Genomic DNA, 24,429 nt, shown 5'->3' with positions numbered 1-24,429 from the left:
TCTGACGTCCCTCCCAGGTTCAACATTCTCTAATCATTTAGAATTTAAATTGATTCTGAAGCTCAGAGCAGTAAAATTTTAAGTTTCCATTTTAGAAAGAAGAGTGACACCAAGTGGAACAAAGTCAGAAATACAGTTTTGTTTTGTTTTTTAAAGCTTAGTAGCTACGTAATTAAAATCCAATGCACTATTTCTATTACAGTTTAGTAGCTATTTACAATACAGCACAGATACTCATAGAGTACTGAAATAGATAGAGGTCTTCAATCAATGAACTAAACCAACCCTTTACTTTCAGAGTCAGGAGTCATCTTCTTAGGTCTACCAGCTTATTCTCTCAAAACTTGTACTAGTAAATTTAAGACTTCAGCTTCTGTGACTTTGCATTAGATTTGTAGATTAATTTGGAGTGAAATTACATCTTTGTAATAGAAAATTTCCAACCAAGGATATGATATGTCTCTTATGGCAGCTCTTCTTTTAAAATTCATATATTTAAAATTTATATGTAGTTCAATTTGTTTTTGTCAGAAGCCTATATGGTTTTTGCTTCTGGGAAATAGGTCTTCCCTTCATGTTGATTATAAAATTATTCTAACACAACACTGTAAATCAACTAAACTCAAATAAAAAAATAAATAAAATTATTCTAAACTTTCTTCTATCATCTTTATGGTTTTTTTACTTGGTAATGCCTTTGAAATTGATCTTGGTATGAGCTCTGAGGGAGACATTTTACTTTATTTTTATCCAGTTATCCCATTCATTTCCCCCCAGTGAGTTGAAATGCCATCTTTACGTGAGTTTGTTTCTGACTGATCTGTTCCATTAACCTATCATTCTATTCTGGTTTCAGTACTACACTCCTAGTTATTATATTTACAACCCATTTTAATATCTGATAGATTGTCTTCAGCTCTTCCTTCCTTATCATCATTTTTTTACAACCTAAACTTTATTTATTTTTAATTTAATTTTAAAATTATTTATAATTTTTTTACAATCTAAACTTTATTTATTTATTCTAAACTTTACAATCATTTTGTCGAATGTCCCCAAAATAGTCTCACTAGGACTTTGATCAGGATTGTGTTATACTTTAATTCTGTGAGAACTGATACCTTTACAGATTTCCAGGAAAGTAATATTTACATTAATATTTTCAAATCTTCCAAAGTGTTATTAAGGTCTTTCATGTCATAAAGGCAAGTCTCTTATATTATCATCTATGCAACCAAAAAACAATGCTAAAAAGAACTATGCCAAGGACAGCTGTATTATATGGCATTACAAACCTCCCTCTGTCTCAATATCAGTATGTTTGTGGTCATTCATGCAGTTATTTAATCTCGTTAATTGTCCTTATCCCCTATCTGCATATTTCCATCTTATTCACAAGACTATCATGAGTTACCCTGTCAAATGCCTTACTGACGTCTACATCTGCTATTTCTACCATATTTCCTTTACCTACTACTCCAGTAACTGTCATAGGAAGAAACTGGGTTAATCTGATCAAATACAACTTGATATTAATGAATCCAACCACTTGATATTAATAAGCCCATCCCAGGCCTAGTGGTGACCATTCACTTTCCCAGGTACTTACAAATCATCCTCGTATATTTTAAACTCTTACTTGTGATGGACTAAGCATACATCATTACGTCTAGAATCAAATGTTGCCAATTTAAGAAAAAAAGTGGGTGAGGGACAGTTTAGTTACTTTAGAAGATGAATGGTTCTAAAATATCCAAATCACCCTAATAAATCTAGTTTGACTCCTGGAATGTATATACTGACAAGAGAAAGACCACTTAAAGCCTCATTATAGTTGAGAAAGGCATTACCTTTGCTCCACAGTCTGCTCCTTTCTGAATGCAAAATCCAATGAACCGTGGGTCTGCCACTTTTACTAATATGTTGTCAACACAATAGACATGAATGCTCCAAATGCCTCTTTGCTCCATATCCTCCACGATATTCTGGGCTGCAAGAGCCCGATAAAGACCACCATTCCCATCTGGGAAACAAAATAGCCTGTTAGTAGCACACCAAAACTCAGTGTGACAGTAACCCAAAGACTGTTTAATGTTTCTCAACTGGGATGAAGATCTCTGAAAACCAGTTTTACATTACAGGGCCAAGAAAACTGAATGTTCATAAGGAAGGATTCAGGTGTCAAAAAGTTATACTACGTGATTTTGAAGGTAATTTAGCGTAAGTATAATAACATTATTAATGTGGGGCTAGGCAACTCCAAAGAACATACTTTTCTTTTTAACTCAGCCCTTTTACCAATTTGGCCTATAATATATTGTGAAACATAAAATTCTTTAACAGGCAATATTTTTTTATAACATTTCAAGTTAGCTCTGTATTTATAGCCCCAACACTGACAATTTCATCCATCTCAAAAATAAAAATACATGAGTATTGATACCAAATGATTCGTTAAGAAACCAGATTAATATGAAGGTCTATGGTGATTTAAACTAAATATATGCAAAAGCCTCTTCTTTCCCCATCTATTTTTAGTGCTGCTTTAATGTACTTCTTCCATCAACAACCTCAGCTACAGCTTAAATGACAAAAAATTAGACAACTTCACAAAACAAAGCTAAAAATAGTAAACTCTTCCATTAATTAAAAAGAATTGAGTGGGGGGGAGAAAAAGAGTTGAGATGAAATAAAAGCCTACACCTGCAAAGCCCCACTGTAAATACTGTTTTTATTTCCTTTCAGCCTTTCCTTCAAGAAGAGCTTCACATAGATGAGAATCAGTTGACACATTTACTTTATATTATAGTGGGATCATACTTATGGTCACTATATGTGGCTACAGAGGCAACACACTGCCCAATCCTAGGGATGCCATTAGCAAACTACAACTGTGCAGGTAGCTCTGTATTTCTCATTCTCTTACTTAACCTACTGAAACTATTTCGCTTTGTCAATTAATATCTCCACACAATTATTTCAATACTGTTTAAGAATTAATGCTACAGGTAAACTATAATCTAGCCTCTTATTTTTTAAGCAGCAGATGGTTTCCAATTTTTCACTACAATAAACAATGTAGCCATGAACAATACTATATATAAAATACTCTGAATGCTGCTCAAATTGCTCTCAAGAGCAGACGTCCACAGAAGTATAAAAGCATATCCATTTCACCCATGGGCATTTCCATTTTTTTAATCATGGCCAAATTTAAAAATAATTAAAATATTAATTTTTAACATCCAAATCACCGTATTAAAAAAATATATATCAAAACTTAAAGAGCTACATATCGTAAATCAACCGTACTTCAAAGAAACAATTTAATGAGTTGTGTTACCACCACTTCTAGTCACCATTAAATAAGAATGGTTACAAACCTGGAGCCATAGAAACCTTGTTCTTCTCTTCCAAAATAATTTTCCCATCAAAACTCATAGCAGGCAGCATTCCCTGCTGAAAAAAGATTACATTCTCTTTTTTTAAACCAAAGTACTTGTGCTTTGTGAAGAATTCCTTTGTAGATTCCATTGTTCTGCCACTGGTCATTATATACCTTGCAAGAGAAAAGTAAATCTTCTAAGCCATAGCACTATGTGAAAGTCTTGTCTATTTCCTAAGCTAAAGAAAATTTTTGAGGGCACTGTTTATTGTTTTCACTTCCTTCATCCTCTTCCTGGATAAGGCAGCATTAGCTGCTACCCAAGGGGAATTTCTTCCAGTAACTTCATCAATCCTCATGTATAAAATAAATCTGTAACAATATTAAAACATATCTCCTGCAACAGAAAGCCTACAACTGGCTCAAGTAAACATTTTAGAACTCTGAAAAGTGTATTCTAGGTTGAAATCTCCTATTCTAGTAATAGGGAGAAAAGGATAAATGTAATACATTCTAATTATCTCTTATGGTTCTTTTTACAAAAAAATTGAAATGGAATCTGGGCTCTGCTCACCCTTTATTTAAAATCATAAAAGTGTAATTATACTCTCTGTTGTCACAAAAATCCAACCCATGCCACTGTAGCAAAAGAGAAAAAAATTCTATCTAAAACCATAATTAGTGACTACAATAGCTTTTCCCCTTACTAAAATGTAAACCATATATAAGTAGGGATTTTTGTCTGTTTTGGTTCTATCTGTCTCGGTTCCCAGCACCCAGAAGTAGGTACTCAATTAATATCTGTTAAATGAAGAACATTATATAATTTCCCAGCACAGTCAATATCTGTCTGATTAACAAATTATCCTGGGTATTATGAGTATTATGAACCCTGGGCACAAAATCTTTGGGTATCATGATTTAGATGACAAAAGAAGTGACTAAACTGTTCCACATAAGAAAAATAAATTCTGAGCTGTGAGGAGAAAGAAAAAGAAGAAAATCCAACATGATAGTGGGAGGCCAGGGCTCTAAGTAGAATTTTGGCCACTTAGAACACAGATGTCCTTCAAAAATCCCTGAGGGAATCAAAATGAAGAAAATAGTTCACAGCTGGCCAATACCAACCTTAATAGCTAGAAAAGCTGAGGAAATTACAAAAAGCCTATTTTTAAAGGCATCAGAGAGCTACAAAAGCAACATGGATTAGAACTAAAATTCAAGAGAGTGAGAATCTTTCAAAGGAGAGCTAAAGATATGCAGCTGCCTTTTCCTGGGGGTATTTGCTGATCTGGGGTAAAGGCTAGTGGTAGAGAATCTGAGCTTGGACCAGGCAGAAGGGCAGAGAAACCAGCAGAGTTTTTGTTGGTCACCTGGAGCTAAAATAACAAGATTAGGGACTTGAGGGATTTCAAACGCACAGCTGGTTTCCCCCTCAAAACATGCTAACTTCCAAAGCTGCTCTGAGAAACACATTCAAGAGCTAAATCAAAACCTTTTAAAAAACAGAGCAGAATTTCCTGTAATCTCTTGGTGTTTAGAAGATGAACACTGGCCAAGATAGGCCCTGAGGACCTGGCATACTATCAGAGACTGAGAATCCCAGTTTGGCCCACAGCAGAGAAATCAATGGGGTTTCACCTGGTGTGTATGGGAGAAAGGTGAGGTTTCAGGAGGACTAAATAACCCAATACTTAAGGATATGAGTTTCTAGAGTGAGAGAACCCACTGAGTGCCCACAGCAGTGACTGAAAATAGATCCATACCACGTCGTCATGAAATTTCAGTTACTAAAGATAAAAAGAGACCCCAAATTCTTTCAGAGCAAAAGGGGGGAAAAAAAAAAAAGACTGGGAATCAGAATGGCAATGGACCTCTCCAAAGCAATGCTGAAACAATAGAGCAATGCTTTCAAATTTCAGAGGGAAACTGATTTTCAATCAGAAATTCTATACATAGACAAAGTACCACTCAATATGAAGTTTCTAGACCACGAGAACCATCTGAGCACCCAAAGGTACTCAGGTAGGGATTAAAAGTTGGAGGTGAGTATATATTGCTCATTAAGGCTACAGTGATTATCTATCTAGCTGTAACACATATTTTAACATATATAGTAAATTATAGCTCCCAAGAAAATCTGTAGTAACAGGAAATACATCTGCCTATGAATAAAGTACATATGCATTTTGAATATTATAAACCAATACATGTTCAGACACTGTCCCATAATGAGAAATATCTTACCACGGAATGATGCATTTGTTGCCATGATATTTTTCAGCTAACTGTTGAAGCTTCAGGATACGCTCTGCTTGAATCTGAAAAAGTGTCTTATGGGATGGCAAACCAACATCATACATCCCCTTGGGATATGCAACACCAAGTCTTGTCCCCTGCCCACCAGCTAGAAGAAGAACTGCTACTTTGTTCTGAGAAATCTGGAAAAGTCCTAAAAAAGAAAATACGTGTATCACTCTATAATTCAACACTTTAGGATTACATATACAAAGGTAGCTGCAAAGAATCACCCTATCTGCATAAGGTGTAAAGACAAGGAATTCACAAGTAATCATGGATGACTATCTTGTTAATAAAAACATTTTTATTATTAAAAAATTAAATTTATATAACCCAACCAAACACCAAACAATGAATAATATACTTTAATGAACTAATAATTTTTATTCTGATAAGGTTGGAAGGCAAAGACCAAGAGATGTTATAAATGTTATACAAGCACTTGACAACTTATCAGATGTGGCAAGTTAAGAAAAAGAGAGGATAAAAGCAGATCCCTAGGCTTCAGGATGAATGATGATGCTATTAAATTACCTCCAGCTGATCAATCAATCAATAACAATCAGTCAATGAGGATGTAAGTATACTAGACAAGCTACCATCCAGTAAATGTAAAGAAAAGAAACCCTGAGTTGGGAAAGCAGTGTAGTGCAGCGGTTGAGAAGCCGGGCTCTGAAGTCAGGAAAGCTGGGTTTGAAACCCAACTCAAGTGAATGAGCTCAGGGGATTTGCCTGCAAAAGGGCATCAGGAGACTTTGTGGAATGATGGAAATGTATATCTGACTGGGGTGGTAGTTACATGGGTGTGTAAATTTGCTAAAAACTCATAAAACTAGTGCATTTTATTGTATGTAATTATACTTCAGTAAAATTTATTAAAATGCCTTTTTTTTTAAATGGGTCATCTATTGCAGCTCAGAAGGATGTGACACGGAGTTTTTTTGAAACTGTAAGTGAAACTATAAATGTTATTAAGAGACAGAGGCTCTCACTTTTGATTAAAAAATAAAATAAAATAAAATCTTGCCATGTACCATTTCTAAGAGCTACCTCATAACTCTAAGGTAGACAGCTTCAGCACCAGAAGGTAGAGTAGCTTATGGGAAGAGGCAACATAGAAACTGGATCTCTGGGAAGCTAGAAAAGCTGTAAAAGGTCAGATGTGATAAAGCAATGGTTGATGGCTTTTGTTCTATTTTCTGAATTTCATACTTTCATTAAAATTCTCAGAAATTCTATGAACAAGGCAGGCCACTATCCACAACTGTAGGCCAAGCCAGAGGGGGCAATGGTGGCCAGTATCAATTATTTTTTACATCTTTAGGGAATGCAAGTTTGTCTAATTTACCAGCTTTAGGCTTTACGTGTTTTTGATATATTGGGCTTTCCTAAAGCTAATATACTAGTACATTGTGAACTTAAAGAAATATTCTTAATAAATCCATTATAAAATCAGAACTGTCCTGATTCTACAATCTGTCTTCACCAGTAACTAAGTACAGCCAAGGATGTTATGCAAGAACTTTCTAGCAATTTTTTCAATCAAAAAATTTAAAAGCACATTAGATATTTCCATAATTCTCACCTTTGATGTAAAGCTGCGAGCTTAGCTATCTGAGAATTAATTTTCTCTCTTTCTTCATTGCCTATAACTAGATTGTCCTTGTCCTTTTCTCCATGGCATTTCATTGTACCTTATCAGAGTTTGAAAATAAAATACCAGGGGTAATGTTAGACTCCAAAATAGTAACTAAAAATCTAAAAGGCAGGTATAATTTTCCCCATTTTAGAGATAATAGGCTCAGATGAGTTAATGATCTTGCCCAAGGTCACACAACTAAAAAGTGTGAATCAGGATTAGAACTTGACCCCAGGGCCTATTCACCAGCACTGCACTGCCCACAAAGGTCTCTTATCACACCCAAACATTTAACAGATAAATTACATAGCACCATAATTTTTAGGGGTGTAAACTGTCCTTCCTATTTCCTTCTTGCCCTTCCTACTCTTTTCCACTGAATTCATGAGAGGTTGTGCTGCCTTTTCTTATCTATCTTACCCATCACCCTACATGGAAAAGCTGCTGAGCCGGGAAGAGCCCACATTCTCCGAAACTTGCTGAACACTGAATTTCTAACAGCATTCCAGCTCCGTGTTGTGCTTAAACACTCCCCACAACCACCATGTAACGAAGACTGGCTGAGATGAAGCAATCTGAAGGGAACAGGGAACCATATAAAGCAGTTTTGAAAACCATTTTACATTTGGTTATTCCTTGAGTTATGAAAGAAACTATGGTTTCTAGGAAATAAATTTAACTCTGCTGTCACTGACCCAAAAAGCATTATTTTAAAATACAGGTCCACAATCCCTTACCTAAACCAGATTTATTTCAGCATTTTATTTCAGAATGCAGAACTCTTCAAAATTTAGAAAAGGAATATAGTATATAGACAATATGTTATATTTTATCCCAGCAGATCTGAGACAGTACCTTATAATCACATTAAGTGGGATAAAAAAAGTTTATCAAGTCTCATGTCTGTTCAGGTCAGGTTTCACACCATTTTAGAATGGCAGACAAATAACTTCAGTCTGTCTGGACCCTCACATACCACCAAAGGTGCTGGAATCAAAAATATTTCTAAACATGTTCCCAAAAAGTCCCAGATAAATATTCTGGACACAAAGGTCTTTGTTTTTTTGGTACTATTTATTTTCTTTATAGAGCACATGTGTTTTAAGTTGTACTCTTAATATGGCTCTAATCATCCTTCCTGCCTTCTTACTTTTACCTTCGGTCCAAAAGTAAGTTTCTTCTCTCAGCTCCCTTACCTGTAAAAGGTAAGAGCCACACTCCCAGAGTCAGCTCCACATCTGAGCTCCTGCTTGCCAGATGGCCAAGCAACAACAACCAGCACTTTCCACAGATTCTTACTGGTTATCAAAATATCACTGTATAACCTTTTCTCTTCCTTGGATCAGTTCCCTAAACTACTGCTTCATTCCAAATTTCCAAATGTTTCCATTCTAAAGCTGTGCTAACCAACAGCTGATAGTGGTCTCTTTCTTCATTGAAATAAATGGCATGTGTTTATTTCCTAAGCCCCCAACAGCCATACTTTCTCCAATTCTTCTTTCCATCTGTGGACCTGATAACCCATCTAATCACTATGTCTTAAAAGTAGCATTGAGACCATGCTTGCCAGGGGTACATTTCCAGGCAGATCTACATTTACATCTCATCTCCACCTAGCCACAACTATTATAATGAATTATAACACAATCCATAAATATTTGTGATAAAAAGGTGTCTCTGCATTAACTTCTACCTGCTGTATGCATCTCACTTATGAACAGAGAAAAACAAGAGGAAAGAAAGCAGTCCCTAGAGTATCAAAGCCAGCTTCAATTCAAGAACTAAATAAATGTAGCTACAGCTGTTGTTAACAATACCAAATCGTGTGGGGCTGAAGTATTCATCCATTTCATCTGTGTTACTACAATAAAACTGCAATGTTTATCAAAAGTGTGTAACACATAAATTAGTATGTCTTATAATGACAGATAAAATACTTCTTGAAATTAAGCAGGCCAATAAAATTCAGTAAGCCTTTTAGTTACATGGCAATATACATGATTTCAAACTGTATGGGTCATACCATAAATTTTACACAGGCAGCATTGCACCTATTTGAAAAATGTTAACTGATTATAAATGTATTTAACCCATGTGACAATTAGGAAATTATGAACTTCTATCCCAAAACTTCTGCAAATATATGGAAAAAAAAACCCTGAAAAGTACATTACTATATAATCTTTTCATTACAGGTCACTAGAGTTAATTACCTTCCCACAGAAATCAGGACCTAACACACACTAAATCAGAAGTTTAAAAAAATCAAGCCAGAATGGGCCATTTCCAGGGCAGGGGTGTACCTCTCTCCTTGGGGAGTCATGCATGTTAGCCCAACAGAGTCCGAGCACTTTTCCTGATAACATTTACAACAAACAGAGAGAAGAGTTTACAGTGGCCTCTCACAGGTCAACTGCTTCCTGGATAACTTCCTGCTTGGACTAGCTCCTCTCATACATACTCTTTGATTTGGACATGTGCCTGAAACAAGGAGGTTGGCACAGGTGCTTCTGATGTAGAGCATTGCCAGAGCTTTCTATCTAAACTTTCAGCACTCCTGGACAAGGGATGGGGTAAACAGGCTTTTCAACTGGTGGAAATGAAGAAAGACTATACACGAGAGAGGAGATATTTTAAGTCTAATTTTTAATCACATTTTACAGGTGAAACAATTATTTTATGGATTAACTACTTCCCCAAAATATTAAGCACAAAAAGTAGACTAATAAGGGAAATCTCTATTTGAACTGGTTTCAGATACTGGGGGATTATTGTGAATTTCACTAGGTATAATAATGGCATTGTAATTAGGAAGAAAATGTCCTTATACTTAAGAGATGTATACTGAATTTTATGAGGGTAAACATAATGTTTGCAAGTTGCCTTAAAATACTACAGCAGAGAAAAATGAAAGAGGGATAGATTAAGCAAAATTAACAAAATTTTGATAATTATTTAATTAAGGTAATGCATATATAGAAGTTCATTATACTATTTTTTGTCCCCAAATATCTGCTTCCAAATACGCTTGAAATTTTTCATAATAACAATTTCTGGAGCAGGCTACAAGACTATACATAAACTATAATCCTAATGTACGTGTATGTATATAAGAAAATACTATAAAATATTACTAGTGAGTATTTATCTCTGGATTGTGGGACAGCAGAGATTTATCTTTTTTCCTTTGTAATTCTTAGTATTTTCCAACTTCTCCAAAATAAGTATGTGTTACTTTTAAAATAAAACAAATCTATTAGAAATATCACTGCACTAGATTTCAGGAAATGCAGAGGAGGATAATGTTATGAATACATTTTTTCTAAACAATCCATTTACTTTTCTACAATGCTATATAGATTAATTTTTTAAATGTCTTACAGGTTAAAAAAGGGCTAACACTGAATATTAATTTCTTATTATAACACAGAATTACAAGATTGTTTTGTGCTCAGTTTAAGCATGCATTTCTTTTCATAAAGAACAGGATTTTTTTTAAAGCAAATATATTTTCCCAGTGTGAATATCTTTTCTAAAATGATATTCTCACTGAAGCTTCTGAACTACTTCTTCCAAGATCTCAGTTTTGTAAGATAGAGGTTTTTCAGTTACCCCTCTACGTTCCATTTTCTACAACTGGCCAGAACACTTCAAGAATTAAATCAAAACAAGATCTCTCTTCAATAAAGAGCACAGTGAAAAAAAAATAAAATAAAATAAAGAGCACAGTGGTAGCTTACGTATTTATCCTTAACCAATAATTTTCCACCCTAGGTGTTAAAATGTCTAAGGTCAATAGCCACCAGACACTTTGAAATTATTGTACAATGCTTTTATTTCCCTGATCCTGGGGCAGTGGGATGGGGGCAGGCGCAGCGGGGGCTGGGGAGGAGGTTGTCTTTGATACAATTATCAGGAATTTCCTACTATCTGAAATAAAGCATTGGAATCTTTGCAATGGCAATCTCTTTCCTTTGATAACTTACTGCAGAAACTTCCTTTTGTTATGAATTTGCACACATATGGCAGTTTCTACCTAATGAAAAGGTTGTTAATGTCAGTTAAAAAGTCTCCCTCTCCACCCCTACTGCTTAAGCCACAAATAAATATTCTTCCCTTGACAGCAAGCCAAAAGGAAGTTTGCTTTGCACCTTCTTATACTAGACTTGCTTGTAACAGTTCTGGATTTTAATCCAAATGAGAAGTCATAAAGGTGGACTTTTAGTTCCACAGATTCCAACAAAAAGGCCATAAAGAAGAGACTCAAACTATAGGAAGTCTTGACTGTTGCTCATGTTCCCCATTATACAAGGCCAAAGCTTGGCTTTCCATAAGAGTTAATTCTAAGACTTTATCTCCATAAAATCACAAGGAGAAATATAGGCAGCTGGAATACCAGAGGGTAAGAAGAGGTCCTGTGTGGCTTCTGGTGAAACCCAGGGAGGGAGGGAAAGATTAATGAATCCAAAGTTAGTGGGGGTCACAGTGTCACTACTGTCCTCCATTCAGAAGGATCCATCTGGAAGCCACTCTCTCACATCTTAGTGGCAGAGCCCTGTTCTAAGTAAGAAGCAAGGTTAGCCACTACCAAGCATTTTAAATATGAAAGGGCCCTCCTTGAAGATCATCCAATTATTTTCAATGTTTTTAATCTTCAACCCCTTTTAAGTAAAACTTCATGTAAAGAGGTTTATTTGTTTATGTATCAAACACATAAAAACAGGTCAAAGTAGAACTGCTCCTGGAGTGGGGAGATGAAGGGGCTGGAGACCTACCTGTTTAGTATCTGTTCCCCCCTCTCCACAGTTTCACCAGCAGTTGAAACCCTAGAGGTCTTTGGAACAGTTTGAAAAACAGATCTGTAAGCCCAGAGAAAGACATGAAGATAATGGCAGAGAAGAAGGTTGATAATGGCAGTTATGTTTCTTTTTTGGGGGGTTGCAGGGAGTGCCAAAAAGTGAAAGACAATAAAAATACCCATAGTGTGGTGCAAATTTAGACTATAAATCATATCTATAAAAGTAAATATGTATATAATCAAGTACTAGGTGGCAATGTGGACAAATAAAAACATAGATTTGATGAGGTTATGGGCAATTTCTCTACTGTAGTTCTGTTACTTTGATATTATTTTTGCGATAGAGTAATGTTTTTTTAAAAAGGAAAAAGTATTAGTCCAATCTGTTCATTCGACAACTGAGGAAATGAGGTCCAGATTTGACAATAGCATGTACAAACACTCAAGGGCCTGCAATATTTAGTCACTTTTACTTATGGAGGAGTAGTAGATTATAAAAACCACAGTTCTTAACCCTACCAAAAAAAGCTAAATTTTAGCTATTTTGCCATTGTCAAAAGCACTCATTAGTATTAGTTATGAGGACAGATTTTATGATATGCTTTAGAGGAAAAAGCATTGGGGAAATTCAACAAACATTTATCGACCAACATATAACTGCAAAACACCGCTCTAAATGCTATGTGACATACATAGACACCTAGGACACGGGCTGCTCTTTAAAAGTTTACAATGTAATGATGAAGATAGACATAAACAACCCTTATTATAAGGAAAAATGAAAGATGAGCATGGACAAATAATTTCAACCTGGGACACTGACAGAAAGGTGACAGATGAAAGTATGTGTGGTGAACCTTGGAGAATGAGTGTAAGTTTCCCGAGTGGCACAGCCACCTCACTGCACAGCTCCAGGAGACGGGTGGCGTCACAAGGTGATCCAGCTACATGGAGAAGGGGTAAAGGCCAGACCCAGCTAAGGACGAGCATGAGCAAAGGCAGGAAAGGCATACTAGAATGTTCAGAGAAAGGTGAATTACAGGGTCCAGCCGAAAGGTGTGGGGCAGTAGCAGTGGAGAGAAACATAAGAGACAAGATTGGATAGGGCCGTGTTAGGGAAGGGTTTTGGAGTAAGCTAGCATAAACTGAATCATGCAGCTTGTGCTTCAGGAAGGGAAATCTAATAGAAGTACGGACACTGAGAAAGGAAAGAGACTTAGAGGCAAATTATGACTTGAATGAGAAGGGCCTTGAATCAGGCACCAGAAATGAAAAGAGAATGGAGACATGGGCAACAGGAGCCACTGTGGCCTCTTGGCCACACAATCTGTCACTCTCAGATCAGTCACCTGGCTTAAGGTCTTAAGGAAGTGAAAATACTGTTACTTTAATGGTTTTAGTACATCTCATAATAAGCCTTAGAGCAAATCTTCCCAGGCTCAGTACCTTCACTTTCCCAGGCCTGCAGCTGATCGTGATCCCTGGTAGCACTGCCCAACACCTCTCGAGGGACAGCTTCCATCCGTGAGTCCACTTTCTCTGGCTGGGAAGAATGGTTAAATCCTTCAATGGCCTTTTGGAAAAAGAAGTTCAGCTCCTCAAAGTTCATGGCCTGGAGCTCTGTGAAAAGTTCTACCTGTTGGGCTTCTTCCAGCTCATTCCAGAATTGCAATAGGTGTTCTTGCCCAGCTTTGGACAACCTGAGTTTGAGGTCATTAACATTCATAATGCTCTGGTAGCCAAGTTTTGTGATAACTGGGGTGTAATTTCTGTACCTGTAAACCTGAAAGAGAAAAGAAATGAAGAGCAGGTCAAAGTCCAACCTCAAAACCTGAGATTTTTCCTGCTAAAAATAAGTACATTAAAAAAAAAAAAAGGGGGGGGCTTCCCTGGTGGTGCAGTGGTTGAGAGTCCGCCTGCCGATGCAGGGGACACGGGTTCGTGGCCCGGTCTGGGAAGATCCCACATGCCACGGAGCGGCTGGGCCCGTGAGCCATGGCCGCTGAGCCTGCGCGTCCGGAGCCTGTGCTCCGCAACGGGAAAGGCCACAACAGTGAGAGGCCCGCATACCACAAAAAAAAAAAAAAAAAAAAAAATCTTGGGAGTTCCCTGTGGTCCAGTGGTTAGGACTCAGCACTTTCACTGCCAGGGCCCGGGTTCAATCCCTGGTCGGGGAAGTAAGATCCTGCAAGCCCCACAGCATGGCCAAAAAAAATTTTTAATAAAATAAAAAAAAATTTTTCAACCCTTGATGTTAAGGAAATTCTGCCTTTCCATCATGATCATACTCATAAGAGATCAAACTTGTAAGACAATGCTAATTATTCTTATATACCAGGCACTGCACCAAGTACTTTACCTACACGGTCTCATGTAATTTTCAACAACTCTATGACATAAATACTATTATTATCATCGCTTTACAGTTGAGAAGAACGAGGCACAGAGAGGCAAAGCAACCCGGCTGACTGGTGGAGCTAGGGTGTGAATGCAGACAGTCTGATCCCAGGGCTCTAGATGCCTCTATACTACTCCTCTGACCACTAAGCTACTACTGAAAGAACATTTGACTGTTTAATATTTCAACCCTTCTCCTTTTATCTCTAAGGACAGAAACACAGAATTCAGAATACAACAGTATCAAGAAGACAGGAACCCTATAATTATAAAAAATACATTTTAGGGCTTCCCTGGTGGCACAGTGGTTGAGAGTCCGCCTGCCGATGCAGGGCACACGGGTTCGTGCCCCGGTCCGGGAGGATCCCGCATGCCGTGGAGTGGCTGGGCCCGTGAGCCATGGCCGCTGGGCCTGCACATCCGGAGCCTGTGCTCCGCGGCAGGAGAGGCCACAGCAGTGAGAGGCCCGCGTACCACAAAAAAAAAAAAAAAAAAAAAAAAAAACATTTTATTTAAAGAGCAACTTCCACAAAGAAGCAATAAAATATATCCACTGTCTTTACTAAGAATTGAGCCCTAGGAGATTGGTCCAAGATGGTGGAAAAGAAGGATGTGCGCTCACTCCCTCTTGCGAGAGCACCAGAATCACAACTGTTGAACAATGATCGACAGGAGGACACTGGAACTCACCAAAAAAGATGCCTCACATCTAAGGACAGGGGAGAAACCACAATGAGATGGTAGGAGGGGCGCAATCACAATAAAATCAAATCCCATAGTCGCTGGGTGGGTGACTCACTAACTGGAGAACACTTATACCACAGAGGTCCACCCACTGGAGTGAAGGTTCTGAGCCCCACATCAGGCTTCCCAAACTGCGGGTCGGCAAGAGAAGGAGGAATTCCTAGAGAATCAGACTTTGAAGGCTGGTGGGATTTGATTGCGGGACTTTGACAGGATTGGAGGAAGTGGAGACTCCACTCTCGGAGGGCACACATGAAGTAGTGTGTGCATCGGGACCCAGGGGAGAGAGCGGTGAGCCCACGGGAGACTGAACTGGACCTACCTTCTAGTGTTGGAGGGTCTACTGCAGAGGTGGGGGGGGGGTGGCTGTGACTCACCGCGGGGACAAGGATACTGGTGGCAGAAGTTCTGGGAAGTGCTCCTTGGCGTGAGCCCTCCCAGAGTCCGCCATTAGCCCCACCAAAGAGCTCCACTGGTAGGCTCCAGTGCTGGGTCTTCTCAGGCCAAACAACCAACAAGGAGGGAACCCAGCCCCACCCATCAGCAGACAAGCAGATTAAAGTTGTACTGAGCTCTGCCTACCAGAGCAACACCCAGCTCTACCCACCACCAGTCCCTCCCATCAGGAAGCTTGCACAAGCCTCTTAGATAGAATAGCCTCATCCACCACAGGGCAGACAGCAGAAGCAAGAATAACTACAATTCTGCAGCCTGTGGAATGAAAATCACATTCACAGAAAGACAGACAAAGCGAAAAGGCAGAGGACGTTGTACCAGATGAAGGAACAACTAAATAAAGTGGAGATAGCAAACTTCCAGAAAAAGAATCCAGAATAATGATAGTGAAGATGATACAGGACCTCAGAAAAAGAATGGAGGCAAAGATCGAGAAGATGCAAGAAATGTTTAACAAACTCCTAATAGAATTAAAGGACAAATAAACAGAGATGAACAATACAATAACTGAAATGAAAAATACACTAGAAGGAACCAACAGCAGAATAACTGAGGCAGAAGAACGGATAAGTGACCTGGAAGACAGAATGGTGGAATTCACTGCTGCAGAACAGAATAAAGAAAAAAGAATGAAAAGAAATGAAGACAGCCTAAGAGACCTCTGGGACAACATTAAACACAACAACATTTGCATTATAGGGTCCCAGAAGGAGAAGAGAGAGAGAAAGGACCTGAGAAAATATTTGAAGAGAATATAGTAGAAAACTTCCCTAACACGGGAAAGGAAATAGCCACGCAAGTCCAGGAAGCACAAAGAGTCCCAGGCAGGATAAACCCAAGGAGAAACACGCTAAGACACACAGTAATCAAACTGACAAAAATTAAAGACAAAGAAACATTATTGAAAGCAACAAGGGTAAAACGCCAAATAACATATAAGGGAACTCCCATAAGGTTAACAGCTGATTTCTCAGCACAAACTCTACAAGCCAGAAAGGAGTGGCACAATTTATTTAAAGTGATGAAAGGGAAGAACCTACAACCAAGATTACTCTACCCAGCAAGGATCTCATTCAGATTCGATGGAGAAATCAAAAGCTTTACAGACAAGCAAAAGCTAAGAGAATTCAGCAGCACCAAACCAGCTCTACAACAAATGTTAAAGGAACTTCTCTAAGTGGGAAAAACATGAGAAGAAAAGGACCTACAAAAACAAACCCATAACAATTAAGAAAATGGTAATATGAACATACATGTCGATAATTACCTTCAAAGTGAATGGATTAAATGTTCTAACCAAAAGACACAGGCTCGTTGAATGGATACAAAAAAAAGACCACTATATATGCTGTCTACAAGAGACCCACTTCAGACCTAGGGACACATACAGACTGAAAGTGAAGGGATGGAAAAAGATATTCCATGCAAATGGAAATCGAAAGAAAGCTGGGGTAGCAATACGCATATCAGATAAAATAGACTTAAAATAAAGACTGTTACAAGAGACAAGGAAGGACACTACATAATGATCAAGGGATCAATCCAAGAAGAAGATATAACAATTATAAATATATATGCACCCAACATAGGAGCACCTCAATACATAAGGCAACTGCTAACAGCTTTAAAAGAGGAAATTGACAGTAACACAATAACAGTGGGGGCCTTTAATACTTCACTTACACCAATAGACAGATCATCTAGACAGAAAATTAAAACGGAAACACAAGCTTTAAATGACACAATAGAGCAGACAGATTTAACATATTTATAGGACATTCCACCCAAAAGTGGCAGAATACACTTTCTTCTCAAGTGCACATGGAACATTCTCCAGGATAGATCACATCTTGGGTCACAAATCAAGCCTTGGAAAATTTAAGAAAACTGAAGTATCAAGCATCTTTTCTGACCAAAACGCTATGAGATCAGAAATCAATTACAGGAAAAAAACTGTAAAAAACACAAATACGTGGAGGCTAAACAGTGCACTACTAATAAACCAAGATATCACTGAAGAAATCAAAGAGGAAATCAAAAAATACCTAGAGACAAATTACAATGACAACATGAAGATCTGTAACATATGGGATGCAGCAAAAGCAGTTCTAAGACGGAAGTTTATAGCATTACAATCCTACCTCAAGAAAAAAGAAAAATCTCAAATAATCTAACCTTACACCTAAAGGAACTAGAGAAAGAAGAATAAACAAAACATGAAGTTAGTAGAAGGAAAGAAATCATAAAGATCAGAGCAGAAATAAATGAAACAGAAACAAAGAAAACAAGAGCAAAGATCAATAAAACTAAAAGATGGTTCTTTGAGAAGACAAAATTGATAAACCTTTAGCTAGACTCATCAAGAAAAAGAGGGAGAGGACTCAAATCAATAAAATTAGAAATGAAAAAGGAGAAGTTACAATGGACACCACAGAAATACAAAGCATCATAAGAGACTAGTACAAGCAACTCTGTGCCAATAAAATGGACAACTTGGAAGAAATGGACAAATTCTTAGAAAGGTATAACCTTCCAACACTGAACCAGGAAGAAATAGAAAATATGAACAGACCAATCACAAGTAATGAAATGGAAACTGTGATTAAAAATCTTCCAACAGGGCTTCCCTGGTGGCGCAGTGGTTGAGAGTCCGCCTGCCGATGCAGGGGACACGGGTTCGCGCCCCGGTCCGGGAAGATCCCACATGCCGCGGAGAGGCTGGGCCCGTGAGCCATGGCCACTGAGCCTGCATGTCAGGAGCCTGTGCCCCACAACAGGAGAGGCCACAACAGTGAGAGGCCCTCGTACCGCCAAAAAAAAAAAAAAAAATCTTCCAACAAACAAAGTCCAGGACCAGTTGGCTTCACAGGACCACAAGAGCTCCTGTTTGAGCTCTTCTCAAACACTTAGAGAAGAGCTAACACCCATCCTTCTCAAACTCTCCCAAAAAATTGCAGAGGAAGGAACACTCCCAAACTCATTCTATGAGGCCACCATCACCCTGATACCAAAACCAGACAAAGATACTACCAAAACGAAAATTACAGACCAATATCACTGATGAATATAGATGCAAAAATCCTCAACAAAATAAAAGCAAACAGAATCCAACAGCAGATTAAAAGGATCATACACCATGATCGAGTAGGATTTATGCCAGGGATGCAAGGATTATTCAATATCCACAAATCAATCACTGTGATACACCATATTAACAAATTGAAGAATAAAAACCATATGATCATATCAATAGATGCAGAAAAAGCTTTTGACAAAATTCTACACCCATTTATGATAAAAACTCTCCAGAAAGCGGGCATAGTGGGAAACTACCTCAACATCATAAAGGCCATATACAACAAACCCACAGCAAACATCATTCTCAATGGTGTAAAACTGAAAGCGTTTCCTCTAAGATCAGGAACAAGACAAGGATGTCTACTTTTGCCACTATTATTCAACATACTTTTGGAAGTCCTAGTCGCAGCAATCAGAGAAGAAAAAGAAGTAAAAGGAATACAAATTGGAAATGAAGAAGTAAAACTGTCACTGTTTGCAGATGACATGATACTATATGTAGAGAATCCTAAAGAGGCCACCAGAAAATTACTAGAGCTAATCAATGAATTTGGTAAAGTTGCAGGATACAAAATTAATGCACAGAAATCTCTTGCATTCCTATACACTAACAACAAAAGATCAGAAAGAGAAATTAAGGAAACAATCCTTAATTTCACCATTGCAACGAAAAGAAAAAAATACCTAGGAATAAACCTACCTAAGGAGGTAAAAGACCTGTACTCAGAAAACTGTAATACACTGATGAAAGAAATCAAAGATCACACAAATGGATGGAGAGATATACCATGTTCTTGGACTGGAAGAATCAATATCGTGATAATGACCATACTACCCAAAGCAATCTGTAGATTCAGTGCAATCCCTATCAAATTACCAGTGGCTTTTTTTACAGAACTAGAACAAAAAAATCTTAAAATTTGTATGGAGACACAAAAGATCCCAAATAGCCAAAGCAGTCTTGAGGGAAAAAAAATGGAGTTGGAGGAATCAGGCTCCTTAAGACTATACTACAAATCTACAGTAATCAAGACAATATGGTACTGGCACAAAAACAGAAATATAGATCAATGAAACAGGATAGGAAGTCCAGAGATAAACCCACACACTATGGTCAACTAATCTATGATAAAGGAGGCAAGGATATAGAACAGAGAAAAGACAGTCTCTTCAATAAGTGGTGCTGGGAAAAATGGACAGCTACATGTAAAAGAATGAAATCAGAACACTCCCTAACACCATAAACAAAAATAAACTCAAAATGGATTAGAGACCTAAATTAAGACTGGACACTATAAAACTCTTAGAGGAAAACATAGGAAGAACACTCTTTCGACATAAATCACAGTAAGATCTTTTTTGATCCACCTCCTAGAGTAATGGAAATAAAAACAAAAATAAATAAATGGGACCTAATGAAACTTAAAAGCTTTTGCAAAGTAAAGGAAACTATAAACAAGACGAAAAGACAACCCTCAGAATGGGAGAAAATATTTGCAAACGAATCAACAGACAGAGGATTAATCTCCAAAATATGTAAATAGCTCAAGCAGCTCAATATTAAAAAAAAACTCAACCAAAAAATGGGCAGGAGACCTAAACAGACTTTTCTCCAAAGAAGACATACAGATGGCCAAGAAGCACATTAAAAGGTGCTCAACATCACTAATTGTTAGAGAAATGTAAATCAAAACTACAATGAGGTATCACCTCACACCAGTTAGAATGGGCATCATCAGAAAATCTACAAACAACAAATGCTGGAGAGGGTATGGAGAAAAGGGAACCCTCATACACTGTTAGTGGGAATGTAAATTGATACAGCCACTATGGAGGTTCCTTAAAAAACTAAAAATAGAATTACCATATGACCCAGCAATCCCACTACTGGGCATATACCCAGAGAAAACAATAATTCAAAAAGACACATGCACCCTAATGTTCACTGCAGCACTATTTACAATAGCCAGGTCATGGAAGCAACCTAAATGCCCATCGACAGATGAATGGATAAAGAAGATTTGGTACATATATACAATGGAGTATTACTCAGCCACAAAAAGGAACGAAACTGAGTCATTTCTAGAGATGTGGATGGATCTAGAGACTGTCATACAGAGTGAAGTAAGTCAGAAAGAGAAAAACAAATATCGTATATTAACGTGTATATGTGGAATCCAAAAAAATGGTACAGATGAACCAGTTTGCATGGCAGAAATAGTGACACAGATGTAGAGAGCAAATGTATGGACACCAAGGGGGGAACGTGGTGGGTGGCAGTGGGATGAACTGGGAGATTGGGATTGACATGTATACACTAATACGTATAAAACAGATAATAAGAACCTGCTGTATAACAAATAAATTAATTTAAATTAAAAAAAAAAGAATTGAGCCCTAAAGGACAAGCAATACACACATAACAATCAAGTGATATGGTAATGCTTTTTAAGAGCATTCCATGATAATCCAGCCAAATGTTAATAGTAATAAAAAACAGGAGAAAGAGGAAATATTTAATCTACTCAGCTAATACAGATAAATGCAAGAGAAGACAGGCATTGTCCAGAAAGAGTTAACAAAGGAAGTATGATCTAGCTGTGCCTCAACGGTTGAACAGATTATATAGACAAGATTAGGAAACAAGCAGAGCCTGGTGGCCATGGTAAGTAAACATGTGTAGGATGGAGAGCAGTAAGAAAGTTCAAGTTTTATGTAGAATGATGGGAAATGATGTAGGTTAGGGCTAACCCATGAAGAGCCTTGAAAACTAAGCAAAGGAATTTAGACCAAACAGAGTAGGTAACAGGAAGCCAAAACAGATTACTAAACAGGGCCGTTCCACCATGCTTTAGAGAGATGAGAGAAAAGAGCATGGCACAAAACAGTCTGTAAGGAGGGACAACTAGAAGCAGGAAAACAAGTTAAAAGACAATTGCAGGTGTGAAAAACCAAAGAGCAACCAGATTTGTTGCAGAGGAAATAAGAGTGAAAGGGATAAATTTGAGACACACTGGAAAGAATCATCACTGCATTATAATTGCTTAGCTTAGATATAAAGGACAGAGGAAAAGTAGGTATCAAAGAAAAAGCAAGAATCTTCTCATGTAAGAATAGTAAAAGGCAATACACAAGGTAGTTGAGAGCAAAATTCTGGAGTTCAGCTGAATTACTTAATTTCCCTATGCCTCCGTTTCCCCACCTTTAAAGTGGGATTAATAATACTCTCTACCTCATGAGGACTATTAAACATCAAACACCATTTACAAACTCAGGTTAAGAGAACCTACATCTGTGGGTCCCTTGAAGGGGCAATAACAACGAACACTACCATATATATGGCAGCACGATTCTTATCGCTTTATAGATAGCTGCTAATCCTCAAAACAACTCTAAAGTACTGTTATTGGGATTACTTTACAGAGGAAGAAATTGAGCCACAGAGATAACTTGCTCAAGGTCCAAAACCAGTAAAGTGACGGAGCTAGGATTCAAACCCTAACAGCCTGACTCCTAAATTCATGCTCTTAACCATCATGCTATACGGACTCTCAAGAGAAAGACTCTGTTATCTCCATGTGCATGTGTATGTGCATGTGTGTATGTGTGTAAGAGAGGGGTGGCAAGAGAAAGAGAAACAGGTGATTTGTACTTTATTCAAATATACAGACACAGTTGATTTTCTTATACCTGACTCACTTTGCAAAACTGAGTTCATAAGCCAACAGAATGGAGAAAGGAAGAAAATGTACAGGACAAGTAGGAGAGGAACTTTACAGGATGAACCAGATATAACCACCTCCATGCCACAAAAATAGTAGTATTTTCTCCATTAATTCTGATAAGAGGTGTGTGCGTGTGTGTAATGGGTAAGCAGTAGTGAATAAGAGAATTAGACAAGGATTTTTACTTTGACAACCAAAGTCTGAAAAAGTCGAAGATCTGGAAATTATGACAGAACTTGCTACATGACATATTTGGCAGTAGCCCACCATTATCAAACATAACTTTATTAGAATTTAAATTCCAGTTTAAAAGATATTTAGTATCTCCCCCTCCTCTTCTGGTCTCCTTCCTACCTCTATCTCTGCGGCTATATTATGTCCCCCAAATTGATAGGTAACCTCTCAGAGCGTTTGAAAAATAGTCATGGGGAGGAGCCATAACCATTGAATGCTTTAAATGCTTCACAGCATAGCCTATTAAGTCTTTTTTAGCCCAAGCTAAGTGAGGCAACTCAGTAACCGTGAAGGAACAGAAACTGCCTTCTGTCCACACCTAGTTAATTTCACCAGAAAGCCCTTAAACTAAAGGCACTACATAATAACATACACACATTATCATAATCACTATTCCCTGATTTCAGATTTCATAAACCATGTACAAATAAATATAGCATAGGGTCAGGCCAAACTTAACAAAATCTTCGGGAAGCCATACAGCACATGTGTGCTCTGAACCCTCCAATCCCATGTTGCTGCTTGGCCAAGCCAGGAGAAAGCCAGAAATTTCAACCCTCTTCCATCATCATATTAAAACAAAACGGCAAGTAGGTTTTGTCCCACTCTCATGGCCCCCACAAGTATCTCCAATCCTTACCATCAACGCTTTCAGCGTCTTTTCCTTATATACTCAGGACACCCCAACTCACTCCCACCGCACAGTTCCAACGACTTGTCCCCACTGTAGGCCCCCCAAGCTTGGCAAAACTGTCCACAAGGCCCTAGCCTGAGAACCTCAAGGCCCCCATCCCGGGTCCAGGCGAGGCTCCACTCCCAACCTCTTGACAAACCCCTGATTGCAGACACTGCCCATGTGGGCGCCCTCATGCCAGCACTCCCAGCGGGGTCGCCGAGGCTGAGAAGCGCTGCGGGCCACACGGGAGCAGTGTGGGTGGGCAGCGCACTCCTCGGCGTGTGCCAGGTTGCTGGCTCTTTGCACGTACGTGCGCCGCGTGTCCACGTCGCGCGCGTGGCCGTGGAAGCGGGTGCGTGGCGGCACCAGGCCCCCACCTTCCCCGGGTCCCGAGTCCCGCCGTCTCCTCCAGGGTGGCAAGAGTAGACAGCGACTGAGCTGGGAGTCCCTCACCTCTCTCGGCGCGACCACAGCTACGCCCAGCTCCGGCTCCTTCGGCGCGGCCACTCATCGGCGTCCAGCGCCCGCTCCGAATATATACCCTCATCCGTGGGGCCGGGGCGGCAGGGCGGGCCAGGAGCTGGGGCCAGGGGGAGCGCCGGCCCCGGCCACCCCGCCCCTCCGTCGCCGCGACGAGTAGCTGCCCGCGCGGGGAGGAGTCGCAACCACCCGCCCAGACACGTCAGCGCCCACAGCGCAAGCGACGAGGCGGGCGCGGAGAGGAGCGCCGCGAAGGAGCGGGGCGGGGGGGCGGGGCCTCTAGCGTCACTCATTCTCCAGTCCAATGGGGATGGCGCGAGGGTCCTGTCAGTAGGTGGCCCCGCCCCCCAGCGTCCTCGCGGCTGGGAGGGGTGTACTTTGCGTTCGCTGGGTGGGGCGAGTTCCGAGCCCGGCTAGGCCTTAAGATCCCTGACGTCACGGTGTTGTTCCTCGAGGTGCCCTCCTGCGGCTCTTAGTCTTCCCTGTGGCCCCACGGCTCGGGGCGTCCCCCTTTTC

General features: G+C 39.1%; 1 protein-coding gene across 5 annotated transcripts in view; it reads right to left on the bottom strand.

Moving 5' to 3' along the window:
* Positions 1 to 23,980, bottom strand: part of UAP1 (UDP-N-acetylglucosamine pyrophosphorylase 1) — a 39,344-nt gene extending 15,364 nt beyond the window's left edge. For 2 of the 5 annotated variants that reach the window (XM_065875205.1, XM_065875214.1), the window contains exons 1-5: positions 23,887 to 23,939; positions 13,570 to 13,906; positions 5,633 to 5,837; positions 3,384 to 3,559; positions 1,851 to 2,023 (exon numbers count right to left, since the gene is read on the bottom strand). In XM_065875205.1, coding sequence (XP_065731277.1) covers positions 1,851 to 2,023; positions 3,384 to 3,559; positions 5,633 to 5,837; positions 13,570 to 13,849 — 834 coding nt within the window. In that variant the 5' untranslated portion in view covers positions 13,850 to 13,906; positions 23,887 to 23,939. Of the gene's footprint in view, positions 1 to 1,850; positions 2,024 to 3,383; positions 3,560 to 5,632; positions 5,838 to 13,569; positions 13,907 to 23,886 lie in introns of those variants that run through there. The other 3 variants (XM_065875222.1, XM_065875235.1, XM_065875228.1) reach the window with 2 other exon arrangements.
* Positions 23,981 to 24,429: the final 449 nt, after the last annotated feature.

This window comes from Phocoena phocoena, chromosome 1, assembly GCF_963924675.1.
Source record: "Phocoena phocoena chromosome 1, mPhoPho1.1, whole genome shotgun sequence".
Taxonomy (NCBI): domain Eukaryota; kingdom Metazoa; phylum Chordata; class Mammalia; order Artiodactyla; family Phocoenidae; genus Phocoena; species Phocoena phocoena.
This window is presented reverse-complemented; position numbering and strand designations above follow the sequence as displayed.